This window comes from Ursus americanus, chromosome 8, assembly GCF_024610735.1.
Source record: "Ursus americanus isolate L20-20 chromosome 8, mUrsAme1.1.p, whole genome shotgun sequence".
In the NCBI taxonomy this organism is placed as follows: Eukaryota; Metazoa; Chordata; class Mammalia; order Carnivora; family Ursidae; genus Ursus; species Ursus americanus.
Genome location: NC_142134.1, coordinates 59,284,141 through 59,305,455, shown reverse-complemented (window position 1 = coordinate 59,305,455; position 21,315 = coordinate 59,284,141). Strand labels below are relative to the sequence as shown.

The 21,315-nt window shown below is 34.6% G+C and overlaps 1 protein-coding gene across 4 annotated transcripts in view; it reads left to right on the top strand.

Annotated features, from left to right (window-relative positions):
- Positions 1 to 21,315, top strand: part of PCDH7 (protocadherin 7) — a 409,428-nt gene that overhangs the window by 205,774 nt on the left and 182,339 nt on the right. For 2 of the 4 annotated variants that reach the window (XM_087864239.1, XM_045799280.2), the window contains exon 3: positions 11,388 to 11,483. The exons of the other annotated variants lie outside the window; for them this stretch is intronic. In XM_087864239.1, coding sequence (XP_087720365.1) covers positions 11,388 to 11,476 — 89 coding nt within the window. In that variant the 3' untranslated portion in view covers positions 11,477 to 11,483. The remainder of the gene's footprint in view (positions 1 to 11,387; positions 11,484 to 21,315) is intronic. 4 annotated transcript variants of the gene reach the window in all.

Below are 21,315 nucleotides of genomic sequence, written 5' to 3'. Positions count from 1 at the left end.
ATCTCTCCTCTCTGTCTGTCTCAAATAAATGAATAAAATCTTACAAAAATAAAAACAGGAAAAAAAGAACTTTTCAGTGGAATGATGACTTAGGTTACTCGAATAAAAGAAAAAGGAACAAGAAACTTCCTTAGATAGAGTAACAAATTAAGATAAATTGGAAAAGAATTTTGAAATCACTGGCGTAACAAGTTAAAGGGCATATATTTCATCTGCAAGAAGGAATTTCCAAGTCCTTCCTGCTCAGGTATTAAACCCTGTTAAATCTTTTAATCGCAGCAAGAAGATATGGCTTACAGAGGTAGATTGATGACTCCATTGGTGGTAGCATTTACAATATTGTCATTTGTTTTTCATACTAAAATAAGAATATATATTTTTAATTTGACATATGGAATCACTTCATGTATTTAGGAATACACAGGCATAAAAGATGGTGCATATTTCAGTGTAGGATTAAGTAACACGTCTATTTTCACTGAAAAGCTGGCATATTTAGTTTGCTAATAATGGACCTAGTCATTAAGCAACGGAAAGCCCCCATTTGCCCCTGCTGCCCATTTGTAATTACTATATATGTTCTAGCATCAATGCCATGGCCTTCATTTCCTCCTACGGGAAGAAGGCATGGCATTTCTGAGGTGGTAAAGGCAGTTGTCTTGCCTTGATAGGAGAAGAAAAGAACCGAAATGTAATATAGCTACATGGAGAGAAGCCCGCCTGTGAGCCTTTCTCATTTTAGCAGCTTGAGAAATACTGCTGCATGTTATTGCCCAGACACACATTCTTTCTAAACGAAGGCTCCTACCATTGATTTCAAAGAGCCAAAGGATCCATTATAATATTTTTTGCACTTCATTTAGCCAGCGTACTTATTGATTGGACTTCATGAACTCTCTTCTACCCAATGTGCCTTCCTGAACAGTTTTGAGGACAAATATTTTATTTAATGGCTCAACATGTGGAGAATCTGACTTTCCAGTTACTCTATATTTCAGATGCTCCCTCTGAAATTCATAAGCAAACTTCAGGGAATCTCAGCGTTGCTCACTTGGGAAACACATACACAGACACACGTACACACACACTCATGCATATACACACACCATCCCAGATATGCTGGGCTAAGAAGGCTAACGCATATCTTGGAGGTAATTTGAATAAGAAATTATGCCTTCAGGAAGATTTTATTTTAGAAATGTTCTGTTAAGGTCCGTAGTTTCATTAGTTTTAAACTCCTAACATGTTGAGACTTCATATTTTAAAATGAGTAAAATTTTCTGTATTAAAGTAAACTTTATTAAATGGCAGATCGAATATTTGTAGTACGTATTTCTTTAAAATTTGGATCATTTTAAATGCTCTCATTGCTTAACATGCCAACCGGGAATTCAACATAATTCTTGATATAATATACCAACAAAAAGACTGTAAGGTTAACTTATGGCTATAGTTTTCTAATGCCTTCTACTGCTTTTCTTCCCTCAAGAATAAGGTGAATATCTATGTTTCCACAATAGATTTATGGATTGTATTGATTAAATTAAAATAGCTGTATGCCAACTTAGAATATTCTCACATATTGCTTCAAGGTTTTTTTCCAGCGGATCACTCAAATATTTCATTATTTCAAACTGTCCTTTATACCTAAAGGTCTGGTTTTCCTTGCAAGGGATTTTGTTTTTTAATAAAAGCCTAAAAATCCCCGGGAACCCTTAGGCCTGGCACTGTTAACACACAGCGACAGGTCTCGACAAGAAATTCTGTGCCTGAGACCAAAGCTGACAGTGTTTGTATTTCAAGTTTCTGTTGAAAATGTATGAAAATGTGATGTAAATGTCCCAGTTATTTATAATAACAATTTCAGCATTGTGATATATTAGGCTTTTCATGCTCTTTCTCTCTGCACTAGAACCCAGCCATCACTGTCCTTGGCTTCTGCAATGCTTGTTAAAATAACGCCCTTCTGATACTCCTCGTAATAAACCTTCATGGAGGCAATCCAAGATAGACCCTCCTGATAACGGAGTTCTCCGTAATAGTGGATTGTATTCTTGTGAGACTCCAGCATAGTTATTTTCTTTTAGAGTTAAGGGTTTTATGTTGAAATAGTATTTTATTTATTTATTTATATTATTGAACAGTCTCACTGCTATGACTAAGAAAATTGCTCCATAAAATACGTGGTAATGTAAATGTGAGAATGAAAGTTATATATCTGGTGATTTATTAAATTTATGGCTTGTAGGAACATGACTGTCTCCATAAAGAAATCTAATATACACATTGGAGAATATTCTAGTAACGCCTTGTAAAAATGGGATGCTGTTGTAATTTGAAATCTCGAAAGCATGAACCACTGTAGAGGTATGCCTTCAGCATTTCTAATCATGCATGGCCTGACTTTGCAAATCTAAATTTGATGTAGGAAATTTTAGAATATGCATTTATTTTGGAAATACTTGCTCTCACACAGTATGTAATATTCATATGCTTATCTCTTTCGATGTACTGTTTTCCCCTACCTGTTCTTTTTATTGGCAAGGAATAGAAGGGTCACTTAGGAGTAGGGAGTTAATTGGATTTATGTTAGAGGAAAAACACACCAAGCTTGATAAACAAGGAAGGGCCTAGAATATGAGACCAGTGATCCCCCCAGAATGACGAATATTGGCCTATAGGCCAAGAGAGGGACTCAGGGCTATAACGAACTCCCTGGGCGTCCATTTGTCATAGGGAAATATCTTTAACTTCTTTATCTCCTAGGAATTATTTTAAAAGTTTTGGTCCACATTTCAAAGAGTATATTTTTTTTTGTCTGAAACTTTTAAAAAGCTTTTATCGTCCCATTTTTTGAATTGATTTTGACTGAAGCTCTATTAAGAAGTTTAGTGTATTTGGCCAGTAAAATTTTATCTTTCAAAAAGGTGATTTCAGGATTCTTCTTATAATGAACCCCCCATGAACTGATATGCTAATGGAATATTTGAAAGACCCAAAAAGGTTTAGCCACACAATATAAGATTTTATAAAATTATATTTTTATAACTAGAAAAAAATATATAACGGCAAAGTACAAAAACCTATGTTGTGGATTATATACATATAGAGTATACGAAGACAAATATTTAGTTTCTTTTTATGCACTTTTCTTAAAATAAACATAGCTGTTATTTTTACAATAAAATCCATGCGGCATATGGTTTATTTTCAAGTCCCCCTCCCATCCAGGAAATGTATTACTTAACTGGCATAAAAAGAGCGTATATGCTGGAGGTGAGGGAGAGAGAACAGGTTCTTACGTATATTAGCAGCACTCCCCCCCACGCTGTTTATTAAATACGATGCTAGTCAACCAATTCAGAGAGTTGATTGAAATAAAAAGAAATCAGGAAATTTGCCGAAGTATAAAAACATGTGGGCCTGTACTATCCTTGCAGTTTTATCATCTGTCAGATTTCTCAAGAGTAAACCATAGTTTATAGGTTTGAACTAGAACATTAGAGATTCACACATATATAATGAAATAAGATATATGTTTTGAAGGAATGGCATTGTCCAAAGTTAACATTTTCCTCCATGTCATTTAAATGACAGTATTAAAAGAAAAGTGCTCTTGTGTATTAACTGAATTCCAACTTAGAGCATGCTTCGTATCTCTTTGGTCGTACATAAATGTGTTGAAAAGAAAATACTACCAAAAAAAAAAAAAGTTTTTTTCAAGTGTCTGAGTCGTAGTCAAAGAACAACTCGTGTTTTAAAAATATATTAAAATACATTAACAACAGTGTGCAAGTCTTTCAAAGAAAGGGTAGGGTGAACAGACTGTTTTGTTTTCCTTCCATTCTTCATATCTGTGAATCATCATTCCTTGAGGTTCAAAATTATAAATAACACTGCAGAGTGCAGTTCTTTCAACTCTGTAAAGGAAATCATCCATTTTTTTTCATTTTCATATTAGTAAACTCAAAATGGTTTTGCATAGCTTCTGCTAATTTTATTCAAAACTGAAGGGTTTTTGACCAAAAAAAAGTTTCCCAATTGTTAGTAGATCATTACATTTATGTGGCAAAATTCATTCAGAATTGACAACTGTTGTTTGACTTGGCAAAGTTAGAATACGGTGGTTGGTACTAAAAGGAGGGAAATAGCAAAAATGTTATAAAGAAAAGAAACATTTCAGTGAGTAAACTATAAGCAAATCATGCTGGAGGAAAGGCTGGTTGATTAGGGGGAGTCTATGCTCCAAGTATCACTGAAAGTTGATGACAGCAACCCCTTATGTAGAAAAATGAGGGTAAAAATTATCATCTGACATTTAATTTCAGCTATTAGGACAAATCATTTGTAAGTCTTAGGTGGTGAGATTTAGGGCGAGTTAGATATCTGCCTCTTTGGATACAGAGCTTTACTATATTTACAAAGTTAGGATTTGAGAGGTTATAAAGAGCATGGTTTAATTTTTATGATATGTAATTTTTGCAACAAAATTATCTTGAAAACAAGCTCTAGAATTATTTGTGTGTGCATTGAGTGGAATTTATTTATTTACTTACTAATTTATTTATTTATACATTTTTATTTTTATTAAGTATCATACCATCTATGCAGGAGAGGCCATGTTTTCTTGTTTATTGTATCTCCAGCTGCTAGGGCAGTGCCTGGCATAGAATAGATGTCCAATAAATATTTGCCTAATTAATTAAAGAATAAATTAATATTCTCTGGGCCAAGGTCCACCCATGATTTCCATTATCACCTTGGCTTGTATGCTTTTTCTTTGCTTGTTCTTCTGATAACGGTCTGGGTTGTACTGTGGTGGTGGAGAAATCAGTCACAATGAGCAGTGTAAAATATACCATATTCAAAAGGAGACAGGCTAATCATAAAGTCTTTGTAGAGTATTACAAACTTTCTCACCTAAAATTCGTATTGTTTTTACTGATCATTGGTGTGTACGACAATTAGTGTTTATACGTGGGCTAGGATATTTATTATGTTTCATAAAGTTCTAAACCTGAGTCTTGGTGAAGAGTATATTCTATATTTCAAAACCATGTTCTTTAAGTATATTTTTCTCCTCCCTGTCCTAGTTGATAGAAGTAAGGTGTATCAATAGAAAATCTTTATTTTGTAGTTCAGAAATTGTTCTTTTTAACCATCAAGGGCCTTGAACATCAAAGATAACATCTGGATGGTACACACCTAACAAAGGGGAAAAAATTATAATATTCTTTGCATACCACACCATCAATAAAAGTATCTTCTAGATAAATTGACGTTGATGGGTGGTCTTTATGTATCTGCTAATTATCATCTACAGGTTGAGACATCACATCACAATCGCTAGTTCAAATGCTTATTATATTTCTCGTATGGAATTAACTATCTATTCATTCATTCATTCATTCATTCATTTATTACTAAAATAGAATTGAAATCTGATTTCTAAGACAACTATAAGATTCAGCTCAAGGGGACCTCTATAAGCCATAGAAGAGATTGGTTTAATTTCTGTCTTAAGTAAATTTTCTACCATCTATGTTATTATTTACACATTTCTTTCTATATTTATGGAGATCCTGGATTATGTTTTTTTCTAAAATTGTAGTTTGTTTTACTCCCCCCTTCCTTCCTGGGAGAGAATAGAAAGATACTGAGTGGAAATCAAGATTTTCGATGCGTTTGCTAAGGTCTGCATGAGAAGTGATTCTCTTTGAAGTTCTCAAGGTAGTTCTATTTATATTACTGTATTTCTGTTTTCTTTTTTAAATCCCTCAAAACCTTGAACAGTTGAACCTGTGTAACAATTCTGCTTCATTGCTGCCCCTCCGCTCTTGTCTATAACTTCTATCCTCTCTCCCACACCTCCCGTACACCGCGGTCTCAGGATGGTAACCAGTTCACTATCCTTAAATACGCAGCCAAAAATGGTGTATTACTGAGTGTGCTACTTAACTGCCACACGTGAAAATACTTTACATCTTTCAATCCTTGGGACATTCTTAACATGTAGATTTTGTTAGTTCACAAGGGAGCAAGTTGTGGCTCACAGATCTTCGGTGATTTGCTCAAAGTCACGTAGCCAGTGAGTGGCTGAGATGGAGTTTGAAGAAAATCTGTCAAACAAAAGCACCGTGTTCTTGCTATTACAACCTGCTGTGTCTAGTCGTGCCCTTCTTTCACTGAAATGGCCTTAACCTCTTTCATCTGCATCGCTTTCCTGCGGACCAATTTTTTCTTTAAAGTTGACTGCAGCTATGACCTCTTCTGTGAGGCCTTGCTGATGCTCTCATCCGGGGCTCTTTGTATATCACACATCTGTATTAGCAGATATCACAGCGTCCTTCTTGTGGAGGGTTTTTTGCTTTTTAAAAAATATGGTAATAAATTTTTCATAAGAATATTTTTTCTATGAGAACTTATGGGAACTTTCAAATATATTTGCAATTAATTATTTTTTAAGCATCTTAATTTAGATTTTGGATATGATGAAAATCAATGATGATATACTTCAGATAAAGACAAAAGCACTTTGGGTCCTCTATAGCTTTTTAGAGTTTAAAGAAGTCCTGAAACCTTAATGTTTAAGTTCGACTGACTAAAATCAGTGACTAGCACAGTTTGAACACTCATGAAATATGTGATGAGCAAAATTGAATTATCAAACTGATATAACAACCTTCAGTTGCAGAGGCTATGAATGTCTTTAGTGAGAACTTAGGCTTTCTATCATTTTATAGATTGACTCAATTATAAGTCAAGAAGAGAATGAGCAGAATCCACACTAAAATGTATTTTTACATAAAAAGTAAACTTAGAATATTAATTATGTCGCTGGAGTGAAATCATGTATTACTTAAAATTAAAATTGTAAGTGAACATTATTCAATGCATTAATCAACAATTAATCAGGTATTCAGAGCCTGTTAGCTTGTCTAATGGACAGAGAGGATCCTACTATTATAGATATAAATAGTGAGATTTCTAGGGAGAGCAGATCTGTAAAACATGAGATTTTTGAAAATAAGCAAAATATTATAGACTTGCTAGAAGCTTTACAAAATGTTTTTAATACAACTTAATCTTAAAATTTTAATAAAATTATCAAAAAATGTATCAGAACTCCAGATCCGTATATGGCAAAACTCTATAGTTATGGGTGTTAATTTGTAGGAAGTAAGGGTGTAATATTAAATAAAATTAATGAACATCTTCAGTTAAAGAGAAAAAAGCAAAAGGGTATTTCACCTTCTTGCTCTAGAGTTAAGAAAACTTAAACATCATATGCTAGCATTAATACACCCTACTTTAAATGCATACATATCAAACTCATTTAAAATGTACTTCAGTATTACTAGCTAAGGTTTACATTTACATTTTTGAATACTATTTCCTGATTTTCTTCACTGTACAACCATTCTACCAAAGCTGGATGCTGCTAACAGTAAACATTTTTACTTAGTTGATTTTTATTGCCATTAAACTATGCAATCTATATTTTTAAATCTTAGGAATACAAAATATAATGCAGGATTCTAGAAACACATCATTAACACTTACTAATGAGAGCCGAATAAAAGATTAACAACTATTCTTTTACCTTAAATCAGATATGCTTTTTACTGATTAAAAAAAAGCTTCAGGTGGTGCCTACACAGTAACATTTTCCCCCCTTGTGTTTTCTGGTGTTTCCTTCCTTGTGGTCTCAGTAGTTAAGTTTGACTAATAATCTCATTCAGGGTGTATATGATTGTATATTTTATACTTAAGCGCATTGGGCAATGTCCTATTTGCAGTAGCGCAGTTTCATGGACGCTGTAAGAACATGCGGTGTTCCTTTCTCTGCAAAAGTTCTCAGGTTCCACCTCTCCCCACGGCCCCTGGGGCAGATCTTAATCGTGTCGTGCGAGAGTTAGCACAAACAGCCAGGCTGGCCTGTCCACTCTCTAGCCGGCCCATACACATAGCATTACGATCATTAAAATGCTTGTTTTGATCATTATTTAGCCGCTCTTAGCAAGATGGGGGATGAAAGAAAATCAGACCCATCTCACTGCCCGGAGTAAGGTTCCGTCAGAGGAATATCCTGGACGGCTCATCTTCGGCAGAGCCCTGGGTATGAAAGTGAGAGACTGTGGGGAAGTTTTAGAGTCAGACCCAGAGTTAAAATATGTTTCTAACTGTTCCAGAAAACTTGCTTTTAAGACGGACCTTACAAATAGATAAGGAAAACAGGACTGTTATCAGGAATGTTTACGCAGTGTGGGAATAGCCTTTTTCTCGGATGTCTTTGTACTGGGCACACGGGGTTTTGAGAAAGGCTTAAGACGTGAACAGAGCACAGCAGTCTCATGGCCTAACTGATCTCTTTATGTTGTTCCATGTGACTCTTCCACACATCCAGGCGTCTTGTCTGTTCCTTCCACTACCCAGCCCATTCTGGCTGGGCTTGCTTCAGACCTCAACAGCCCCCTTCCCACCATCCTGCATTAGGCTGTGTCAGCTTCCCTTTCTGCGAACTGCTTCTTTCCTTCCATTCTGGACCCATATCCTACCCCATCTTTGAGAAGAAGTTTAATATGTCTTGTCAAAGTCTGCTCCCCTCATCTCCTCTCTTGTAACTTCCAAGCACTACAACGTTTGACCCTTAGTTTCGTTCCCCACCTAAAGATTGTAGTGCTCAGGGACAGGAACCAAGCCTAGGACCTTCTTCTTCCACGTGACAGTTCAGACATTGTGCTCTCTGTGCATGCTTCGCCCAGTCACACCGCCCTTAGTATCTGTAGCTTAATATCAGTATTTCTACCTCGATGACACATTTTTCCAAAAAGAAAAATTAGAAGAGTCCGACTTTACCATGGGCCGTCACGTGGTATTCTCTATGATGTCATTGTTCTTTCTTCTCCATGACAGAGAATTCCTGTCCTTTTGGAAAACCAATCTCATTACAAGCTCTGTAATGTCAAGGCTGTTCAGTAGCTATCACAAACCGTCTCTCTATCCACTTTTTATTTTCACCTATCATATGCTTCTTTTCCCCGTTTTTATCTAGGTGAAAATCCAGCTTACATCATTGTCCGTGAGCAGATTCCTACAAAATACCCCTTTAGTACCAGTGATCATTTTATTATCCTGGCTTCTACCTTTCACACTTGAATTAAAAATAGCTCTTATGTTTATACTCCTTACTCCATAAAGTTCTGCTTTCCACTCCATGAATTCATGACTCTTTAAAATTACAGTTTAATCTTTTTGGTTACTGTTTTATTTTGTTTCAGTTATTTATAAACTCAGCTATTTATTAAATCATTTTATATTACTTGTTACATCTTGATAAATTGTACTATTAGTGTTCTTCTGTGTCTTGTGTATGTGTATTTATTTTCCAAAATTTCTCATAAGTATACCTTTGATTATTTTTGAATCTCCCACAATATAGTGCTAATTTTCAAATATATTACATCATAATAATCTACCCTTCTTCGGGTCAAAGGAAGAATTTACTATATATAAAATTTTTAGGATATTAGGGAGCCATATACAAAAATCCCGCAATGCTGTATTTCATGCTGGATGCAAGAATCTTGTCCCAAATTAAGAGCATGTGGATCTTTTTCCTTCTGTCTTGCAAAAATCCCACATTTGATTCATCCAAGGACAAAATACTGATCCCAAAATACTCACTCAGAAATATTTAAATATAGGAATAATTAGGTTTAATTTTTTACTTTGAAATTGCTGGAATATGTAGGTTTTAATTTTAAAGGGAGATTTGAATTTTAAAATATTATGTGTAATAACAATATTTTAAAATTAAGTACAAAATAAAAAACTATAAGAAAAAACAAAGCTATAAAAATATCATGTTTAATCATATCAGATAAAAATTAAGTTTTCTCCTTTGAGTCGCTTTTTTTTTTTTTAATTTCAACAGGCCCAGACTGCATATACCTTCAGAATTCTTTGATGTTAATCTCTTATGATAACCAATTAGTTTCTAAATTTCTCAATTCAAGGGCTGACTAATACTGTTGCTTAAGCATTAGGTGGGTCATGTTATTTTAAACAGAGATGATGGCTAATAGTAAGCAGTGTGTCAAGGACCAGAGGAATTGAGAAATTGGAAAATTTTGAGACACCCTGTCTAAACAAGATTAAGACAAGACCAAAAGGATTATCATGCTTCTAAACCCAAAGATCTTTGTGATAGCTGCATTCCTAAACATCAGGATTAAAGTGTAGAATCACATTCAGAATGCATACATGTATTCACGAAAATCCCTGTCTTTAAACAAAAATTCAAGAATGTCCCAGCCCATCCATAAATAATACACTAAGAAACAGAGATTTCCCACATACCCCCTGCCTCCCCACATGCATGTTCTCCCCCATGATCAGCAACACCCCAAACAGTAGAATACCTCTTCTTTTCTTCATAAAATAGACATATATTTTGTAAGTTTATTTCCACTTTTATAAGCTTTTATAAGTTTCTCTAAATCCTGTAAAGCAATCATTTTTCATATGTAGTTTGTTTCTAAATATAAATATACAAAGCTAAAGATTTTTTTTCAAAAACAAATACTAAAAGCAAAACTGGGTAGCAGTGTTTGGTTCTCAGGTGTGGTATCATCTCGTATGTGGATATTATTAAAGCAATTAATCATTATTAAGATTCAAATCATTTACTGTTACCAACTGTTTATTAAGCCTTTTCATTTTATTTCTTTTTGTATAATCCTATATATTTACTCTTCAAAATCTACAGATAGTCCAGATTAAATCATGTCTTGTTTTAGACATAATTAGAACATAAACCTTTTTACAAGTGTTGTTAATTTGACCTCTTGTGGTGTATAGGAAATCTACTAAATTTAATTCTTTTTTATTAACAACTTGAAGTTGTTTTGATGTCAGAATTACATACCCCCAAGAGAATAGAAAAAGGAAAATGCATTGTGAGCCAGTGATGTAGCAATGAGGTAGAGGCAGAATGAGAAAATGATAATACTACTACTATGTGGGGGGTGGAAATACATATATATTTGGTATTGTTTATCCTATATAGTTTTTTTCTTAAACATGTTGTAAAAAAATCTATACCTTTATATCCAAGCAAGAATAAGATAGTAGCTTATGTGTAGCGGCCCCTGTGTCCCTAGACTTAGAAGAGTCTTGTTGTTAGAATGTTCATATTGACAACTGTCAAAATACCTAATTTGCATAAATTATTTTTGAATTTCATCTAGATTTTTAAAAAGGCAAGAAAGAAACCAAGCTCAGGGTTTTTGGAAATTGTTTTATTGGCGAGGTCTATGGATGGACACCGTTGTGTAGGGGCTGCTGATTTTCCCTTCACATATTTCCCCATCTCCCTTCCCCAGGTGTTGCTGCCATCACTACCTTTCCCTTCCTCCCCTTTCCTCATGGCAAGACGCATGGAAGAAGAGTGCTGTTAAAGCCTGTCCATTAATCAACAGGTATGGTGGTTCTCATGAAGCAACGCCGCTAGCCCCTCCTCTGCGTTCTTCATTAATAGTCGAATTCCTTGACATTCAGAAGACGCATTTATACACTACACAGAGTCTACTCATGTGGCACATTTATTCAACTTGAGTGTATCGTTACACATTTCGGCATGCTATGCATTTCAGAATTCCCTGCACAGTTAGAATTTTTTTTTTTTTTTTAAATGTAAAGACTACAGAAGAACTAATGATACAATTTTCAGGAAAGGTGTTATGCAGTTTCCTCAACTGATGATGTAGGAAAGAAAAGCAACTTGTACGTGTATGCCACCTTCAACCTTCTACAGACTATTATGATATAACAAACCTTTGAAAAGTGTAAAATGAGAATGTTTTGTGAATTTCAACTCAAAATTCAATTAGTATCGCATTTGGATTTTCAAAAGCATTGCACAAAATTGCATGCACGTGAACGATGCTTACTCATTTGATTATAGAAAATTAGGTATAAACCAGTTCAAATAAATCTAAATGCCCCATAAAGCCATGTCATTCACATTGGAGAGCCAAATGTATTCTAATCGCTTTCTGAAAAAAAAAAAAAATTTTACGTCAGCTCAGCTGGTGGCATTTGAAGGAGATGAAGGCGACGGTTTCCTGCAGCAGTCCCAAGGTTACCTCTGTTCAGGCTGCTGTATTTTGAAAGGAGCTAGGTCCCTCAGGGCTCAAACTCCAGCAGAGTCATAACCTATAAAACATAAACACTTATTCATCACGGGGAAACACCCACCTCCTTGATTTCCTTTTTCACTAGAAGAACTGGTCCTTCTAGCTCCTGCAGGGGCTTGTTTTGGGGGATATGTCAGGTTCTGCATTACACCCTTGTGACTCTCTCAGGATTTTTGAGACATGTGACTAGAATACTACCTTTGGGCTAGGAAAATTGTTGGCAGACACTTTAAAGTAGGAAGTGTGTCTTAAAAAAATAGTGTGTCTTAAAAAAATAGTATGTGTGTCTCAAGGTGTGCATGTGTGCCCAGCATTATTTGTGATGTTCTTTCAAGCGATAGCATAATGAAGACTTGTTTGTTCAATAAACAAAACAAATCATGTTGATTCACATGCATTTTTGCCAATGCAACCTTTAGCCATTGAAGGCTGAACCATTCATCTTCATTCAAGAATGTATGGCCTCTTCTCTGATAAAGCTCTGAAATCACTGTTTGTTCTCCGTAACCCCATTTCTACACACGGTGTTATCTTTCATGCCCACAGGCCTTCACATAACTGGGTCTCTCCATCTGGAGGGCCCCTTCCCCAGGTCTGTTTGGAACACTCACAACAATAATAGCAGACATGTGCTGAGAGTTTAATGTGTGTCAGGTGTCATGTTAATGAGTTTCATCTCCATTTTCTTAATTCATCTACACAAAGGAACATAGAGTTAGACATTATTATCATCATCCTTATCTTCGAGGAATAAAATGAGGCTTGAAGAAATCTCATGTGGGCACAATCACTCAGAATTGACTAAAGTAGGTGTACCTTCCGTAATTTTTCCTGTTTCCTCCCAAGCCAAGCTGTGACTCTTAAGTCACATTCAACTCTGACTTATTAGAGGTAAGATTTCATCTTACCTTTTATGAACTCTTCTATGTCCACAGTGTTTGTTACTTACTAAATGTTGGACAAATGAGTGTATGTTTACAAAACAGGCGTTCATCTTCCTTACCTGCATGTGGACCCTTCCCCTCATCCATACTTCTCTCTACTGTTTTCCTTCCCCTTGGTATGTGCCTCTTGACCATTATTAGCTTCATAGATTATTCACTATATATTGTAAGAAATATATTATACAAAGTAATTCATTATTTTCTCCCAAATTTGGGACCTGTAATTAAAAACCAAGTAACTATAAAACGATTGCAAATGCGGAAAAAAGCTAATTTAAATTTTATACAATTTACCAAATCTAGTGTTAAGAAGTATAGATATACTTGTATCTCATATGGAAAGAAGAAAATTCAACCAATGCATTCTAAGATTTTGAGGAAAGGTAACCAGAGCAATTCTTCTTTACATTATAGGAAAGTAAAAGTGACACATACCGTATCGGTAAGAGTCTTATCAGTTTACCAGAAAAGAAAAGAAAAAAAAGTGGTGTTAAAATATAGATGAGATTAAGAGGATTAATCAAGAAGGAAAAATTTTTTTTGAGAAAAAAGAATCCCTAAGAGTCTGGAAAAATGAAAAAATTGAAAAGCAATAAAAAAATCGAAGGAAACATATCATTGAAAACCACCGACATTGAGAGGACTTAAAAAAATATGAAATAAAACTGGGAGGGAAAACAAAATCAATGCAGGAAGAGAAAAAGAACTTTTTTAATGAATTTGTGTTTCCTTCACCCTTAGAAATTCCTTTGAAATAAAACTGCTGTAAAGAAAAAGGGCAAGTTAAGATACATTGATTTGGGAATGCTGTATATTTCTAGGACTTTTTTCTGGGGGAATTGTGCTTTTGAGACCAAGATAAAGGTTTCAGCATTAAGTTGGAGTACTTAGAACTAAAAAGATTATGCCCAGAGAGTACAATTCAGTCAAGGCTTGATGGAAAATTAGGATACAAGTCAAAATGTCCCTCTTCACCATACTCTCTTTCAAGATAATCATAAAATTAATTAATCAATCTATTAGCTCTGTGAATATTGTTCCTATCTCTCTCTTTTTTTTAATGTGGAGTGCCTAGAACATAGAATAAGTGTTTGCTGAATTAGTCATGGGATTTTAAGAAACTATGGTCAACCAACCTAGTCTTAGATTGTGCATGCATCCCTAATCGCCATTACAAGAATCACTCCTCTCCGCTTGAATAATTCCAGTGACACAAAATCCAGAGGTCGCTCACTTTACTTTGGGACACCTTTAACTTCTCAGCTTTTTCTTATATTGAGCCAAAATCTATCTTCCTGTAACTTGAATCCATTTATCCTGGGTTTTCTCCTTGGGAAAACACATAGTAAGTTATATTCCTTTTCCAAAGGAAAGTGTTTCCAAGACATAAATTCAGACAGGCCCTCCGTCATAATGTTTACATATATAGTGTCTCTCTCTATAGTATTTTCTATGTTAAAGCACCAGTTCTCCTAATTGCTCTATGTTGTTTGGTTGCAAATCCTTTTAGCATTCATTTCGTGTGAATGCTTTTTTTTTTTTTTTTTTTTAATAGAACAAGGAATTCAGGATGGGCTCCCACAGTTTATATTCTGATATTTGGTCAATTTGAAGAGCCTGGAAAAACCTTCAGAGAAAAAAAAAGGGAGGTGCAGTTTAAAACAGCATATGGCTTTGACTTGAATTTTTACATTAATATAAAGGTATGGTTTGGGTGGTGGATAGTATAGTATAAAAATAAAATAAATATCACTATCTATAAAAATGACTGGAAAAAACATAGAAAAACGAATTAATATTTTAAAAATATCATTTAATGAAGGTAAAAGAATTTTCAGTCTTACCTTTTTATTTTGAATTGAATAGATATTTTAGTTTGGTTGATGTCTGAGATGGACCTTTTCCTGAAAAGCCTGTTCATCATTCTAACAAATTTGGTACAAAAAAAACCCCAAAAAACCCTAAATGGATAATATCAGTAGCGGATCAGTGGAAGTAAAAGACAAACATAACAAAATCATTGTTTTATTTTCTTAATAAAATTATTGACTTTACTGACTAATATATGCCAATGTGTAATAATATGTTACACAGAGGTCAAAGTAGAACAGAGTAACATTGGAAGATGTGTAAAGGATTCCCTGTCAGATGCGGACTTTCCCTAATAAAAGGTCCCGCAAAGTAAATTTTTCATTTATGTAAAGTGTTCCTTAATGCCAAACTGCTGTCAGTTTTCCTCGGTGAGTTCTATTTATGAGTAGATTATGGCACTCTCTCAGAAGCCCTGCACATCTGACTTTTAGTGAGTGCCTACACAGAATATATGGCCTTTACTAGAACCTGGAAATTTAATTAATTTGCTGGCAGAGAATACTTTTTATGCCACATGGCTTTTCCCTGACCCTACCCAAGATTTCCATTTTCAGATGTGCTTCATATATTATGAACCTATATAATCTTAATGAACATTTTCCATATGGTAATTATAACGTTTGACTTTATGTTCTCAGAAGCTCCAGTGCCTACATAAATTCTTTCTCTTTAATACTAAACGTTGCTTTGTAGGTTGTATGAATATATGCCCCTTGTTCTGCTTTTCTTAGATTCAATTCCCAAAGCAATATCCTTTGGTTATTTGATTATATGTAAGATTCTTAAGCAATACTCTCAAGAACAGAAAACCTCTATCTGCTTGCCTATCACTGCTATTAAAGATGTATTCTATTGCATGTATGTACATCTTTCACTCTCTTCTAATATTTTAGAAAGAGAAGTGTGAAATATAGGATATTTGGATTAATCACTTACCCTCTCAAGACCTCATGTGCTTCCCCAAAATGAGGAATTTGACTAGCTTGTTTTTAAAGTAACTTCCAACTTTCTACAGAGTATGGAAGACAAAGAATTTTAGAAATTAGAGTTTTGTTCTTGATTTGCCAAAAAACCTGTATTTCACCTCCCCAGGATACAGTATGCTCATCTGTAGAATACAAAGACCAAGTTAGATCAGGGATGTCATCTTTAGAGATAACATGTGCTGACTTATTTTTCTTCCGGAGCTTTCGCTTGAGAAGAATTCTGAGAATTGTGCTTTTAAAAATAGGCAAACCCAAGAAAGTGCTTGGTGCTCTAAGGAAAACAGGTTGAGGAGAGGACCACCACTTGAAATAACTGAAGGAATTTAATGCAAAAGAGAGACAAAGGATAGAACTCAATCTTTTTGATTCTTGAGGGCAAAAAGAATGCCAGTGGGCTTAAATGGGAGCAAATTGCTTCCATATAAAGATGAAATTTATTACTTTAAGAAATAATAAAATCCACTCCATAGAGTAGTCTGTGTTCTGAAATCTGTATCACTAAGGTTGTTGAAACTTAGGTTGCATGAGTAACTTCTCAAAACCATTCTTAAAGGAACTCATTCATGAGATAGCAAGTTAGACCAAATGAATTCCAATGCTAATGGTCTGTGATTACATGATAATCATCAGCCATAATAATAGTGATAATTCTGTACTGGAATTTGGTAACAGAAGTCTCAAAAGATTTCATTGGAATTGGTGATTGAGAATTTTCAGTACAAGTCATCGTAATTGTTAGCCAGTGCCTGTAGCGTTCTCGAAAAGTGCTTTTATCTTACCAGTTCGGAAGAGAAAGTCACTAATTTTTATTTGTGGAGCCATCACTTCTTTTGTATCCAGAGATTCTACTTTCCGTCCTCATTGTGAATATGCTATTTTTCTATTGCAATGAAACGGACTATAAAAAAAATTGTAATAAAGACAACTTGCAAAAGTAACTTAGTGATTCGTTGTTTTCAATTTATTAAGGTGTGGAGCCCAAAGCATTCATGTAGAATCATAAATTATTTTATCTGGAAGAGATCATGAAAATTCCTCATTTTCAAATCCAGTTAAGAAAAAGTAAGTAACTTTTCAAGGTCATTCAGTCAGTGAAAGAGCTGTGATCCAGATTTCCTGAATCCCAGTATGGAGGCTACCAAATTTATTGCAGTGGCTTGCTTTAAAGTATAGATCTTGGTGAGTTGATACTTTCTTTTGTGTCCTTAGATGCACTACTCATCTTGAATCAGCAGGATGAAATAGGAAAGCAAACACAATTTTATTTATAAGAAACAGAAAAACCCTAGGTAGTGTAGCCTGCTGTGTTCCTGGAGGGGCATGGAAGTTGGCATCCTTTTGTAAAGCTTCACACGACAAACATTCTTTGTAATCAACTAACAACTTTTGCCAGAAGTGAAACCAGTCAAAAATATATTCCAACTTAAAGTCAGGAGCTGCGTAATATGATCTTATCACCTCTGTTTTGTGTCTGGAGATACCACAGTGTGCAACCTCCCCAAGTTTATAGTCAATAAAGCAGAGCAAGTTACCAAAGATTTCCAATCATAAGCATGAACCAGACTCAACTATCATTATTCAAGCTTGCCTGTCCACTCTAACCAGGACAACAGGCATCAATTAAATAAATAGAACATCTGATTATAAAGGGAATTGTTAACACAGGCACATTAGCTGGTTGTAATAGGATATTAGCTAATTGACAGGGGGGAAAATGCCCTTAGACACCATATGCATATTGCTCAGGATTTTAATTCTTTGTGATCTTGGTCGAGCATAGAACCATGATAAACCAACGTGTTCAAGTAATGAGGAAAATGCAGACAAATATTTTTTAAACAACAAAAAATGTAGATCTAAATTTGAATTGCTCCAATTTTGTGAGATAATTGAAAATGTATCATTATCCTAGTTTTACTGATTTCTGTATTTATAAATGAGAACCAAAAAAATGAGATTGGCAAAGCTGATGGCTTTACAGAGGTGTTTTAGATTATTTATTTTGAAGTGTTTTTTTTCCAAATAAGTCACCATGCTATCAGTGACTTTTCTCCTTATTTCTGAACAGTTATCAAAAAGGCGTACATTATAAGTCTTTAAATACATGACTTAAATAGGTTTTGCATAGTAAGTGTCTTTCAGTATGTCCATAAGACATTTTCTTCCAAAAGACTGAAGTTCTAATTTTATCACGGAAATCAACGGAAAAGTAACTTTCAGCTAACACTAATTTGCTTTACTGCAAACTCTGCTGGATTGCATTAGGTTAGGGGAGAATATCCAAATATTTTTGGCTTCAGTAGCAGTGAGAAAAGAAGCAAGAATCAAATCATTTGGTTATGTTTTGCAACACTTGAACTTAAGAAAATTGTGGTTATGCCTCAGATAACGAAAACGTATGCTGAACTGTGATAGGTAGAAGGTATTTTTATGAGAAAGTAAGGAGAGGAGGAGGTAGATAAAATTCAGCAGAACAAACTACATGCGCATGGAATGAATCCTGAGTGAAGGAGGAAGGAAATTTCTAGTACCTTGCCAGACCTGCCCAAGGATCCTTCTTCGATGGCTTTATGGTTCACTGGACAGATAGGCTCTTTTTTTGCATTTCCAGAATATATGTCATGGATATGTGAGTGTTATGTAAACGTAACAACATATCTAATACATATACATGACATAGGATATATTTCTGCCTGTCCAGGTTGCCTTAATAGTGGTATCGAGATACAATATATCACAAAAGAAATACAACCACGGATATTTAAAACTACAATTCATTATTTTGGATTTAAAGAATAATGAAAATTTAGAAACTGAAATGCATTTTATGTAACAAAATTCTCCTCTTAACAAGCTTCTTTTATTTCTTTAAGTTTTTATTTAAATTCCAGTTAGTTAAGATACATTGTAATATTAGTTTCAGGTGTACAACATAGCGGTTCAACACTTCCATACCACACCAGGCGCTCATCACAAGTGCCCTCCTTGATCCCCATCACCAATTTCACCCATCCTCCCACCTACCTCCCCTCTGATAACCATCAGTTTGTTCTCTGTAGGTAAGAGAGTAGGTAAGAGTCTGTTTCTTGGTTTGTCCCCCTCTCTTTTTTTCCCATTTGCTCAGTTGTTTTTTCTTCAGTTCTACAGATGAGTGAAATCATATGGTATTTCTATTTCTCTGACTGACTTATTTCCCTCAGCATAATACTCTCTAGCTCTATCCATGTGGTTGCAAATGGCAAAGTCCTACTCTTTTTTTATGGCTAATAGTCCATTTAACAAACCTTTTTCAGTTTTCAGAAGAATTTGTTATAAGTAATGAAGAAAAATTTTTCATGTAATTTTAGCCAAGCACTTTAAAGTTCTAGTAATATTTTAACAAAATAAATTAGTTCAATCTGAAAGTGAAATAGTTTACAACTAAATAAATGATTATGGGATATTGTAGCACTTTAAAAAAATATAGCAATTTTGTCTGGCTTTTTTTTTTTTTAAGAGAGAAGTATAATATTTCTTTTAATTGAGAAAAAGTATACCAATACTTCTATAAATAATTACTATCATTAAAATAATGACTAACAAAAGACAATAATGATCTCATTACCAATTTAAGAATAAATTATTACGAAAGAAAAAGTATAATGAACAGATAAACCATGAACGTATTTTAGTAGGTATGTAATAATATTTTTTTCTAAACATAGTTGTGTATGCTGGCCATTTTACTTGAATGTAACCCTAAAGAGTGAACACTACTTCAAAAAGATATCAATTATTTAAATGTTTGTTTGGTTTTTTAGGGGGTAAAAAAGCCTGCTATTGTTTCAAGAGTGTGAGGCTCAAAGCACTGGATGGGTAAAATTAGATGGTTCAGAAAGTTTAAGAAAGCCATGAATCATCTGCAATGTGGTGTAAATATCACTAACACTTCCCAAAGTTGTCATTCATTCAGGCATGGCAGTGATAATTTAGTATACATTTTGCTTTTACCTCCAATTGCAGTTTGTTTATGACATTCAATAATGAGGATGACTATGTTTTTTAATTGTACTCATAAATTGAGGGGCCCTAAAAGGAGCATTTTTGTGATATGGAGTTCTTTTTTTTATGCCAAGGATTTATTACAAATAACTGTGAGACTTCAAAGTGGTTTTCTCTAAGGAAATATGTGATATATACAGCACCATTAGTAATTAAAATGATGAACTATTTTCAGGGCTCTCATACAGTCCAAATGTCAGAGATATAAATTATTTTGTCTTATTGCATGACTTACATTTAAAAAAAAAGTGGAATAAGCATTGTAACTGCTCACTGCCTGAGCATTTTTGGGAAAAGAAAAAACATAAATTACTATTGTTAAGTGTTATGGAGTTTACTTTGTCATGGCTATATTTTATATGAAAGCATGTGTCCTGTAGTTGTATGAATATTGTATTATAAGGAAAGTGTATATATTATTTATTCTTCCAGAAGTCCGATGGCATTACATCAATTTTCAAGTGTTTGTGGGTTACTCGAATGCCTAGAACCCTGGCACCTAAGGATTTACTTTGTTGACAATGAAACTCTTAGACACTTAAGCTGCAAATGAAAGTTGTTTTTTTATCTGAAATAGTTTTCAGTGCTAAAAATGTGCACCTTCCTCTATTTTAGCAAGTGGTTATTTATTTATCTATTTTTCTTTGAATAAATAATTGAGAGCTTCCATTTTATTTAGCACAAATCCTAAGTGAAAGGAGGCATAGGCTTTTTTAAAACAGATTTTATTTATTTATTTGTCAGAGAGAGCACATGAGCACAAGCAGGGGGAGTGGAAGGCAGAGGGAGAAGAAGGCTCCCTGTTGAGCAAGGAGCCCTGTGTGGGACTTGATACTGATCCCATGACCTCGGGATCATGACCTGAGCCAAAGGCAGATGCTTAACCAACTGAGCCACCCAGGCCTCCTGACACAGACTTAATAAATGAGTAACTGGCTGGCCGAGTAAAACACTTGCATTGAATTGTCATCTACTAAATTTTGATAGACAGTCTAACCACTCCATGTTCTATTCTCTCACCTGTAAAATGATAACATAGCAACATACATTAACCTCCCAATAGTTAATGTGGGTATTATACAGATGGCTTGAAATAAAAAAGGAGAGAGACAGGGAGGGAGGGAAAGAAGGGGACCAAGAGGAATGGAGGGCAAGAATGAAGGAAGGAAGGGAGGGAGCGAAAGAGGGAAGGAGAGAGGGAAGGAGGGAGGGATATATTTCCTACTGATATATAAAAATGTCCATCCCCCAGTGCAATTTGGAGATGCTTCG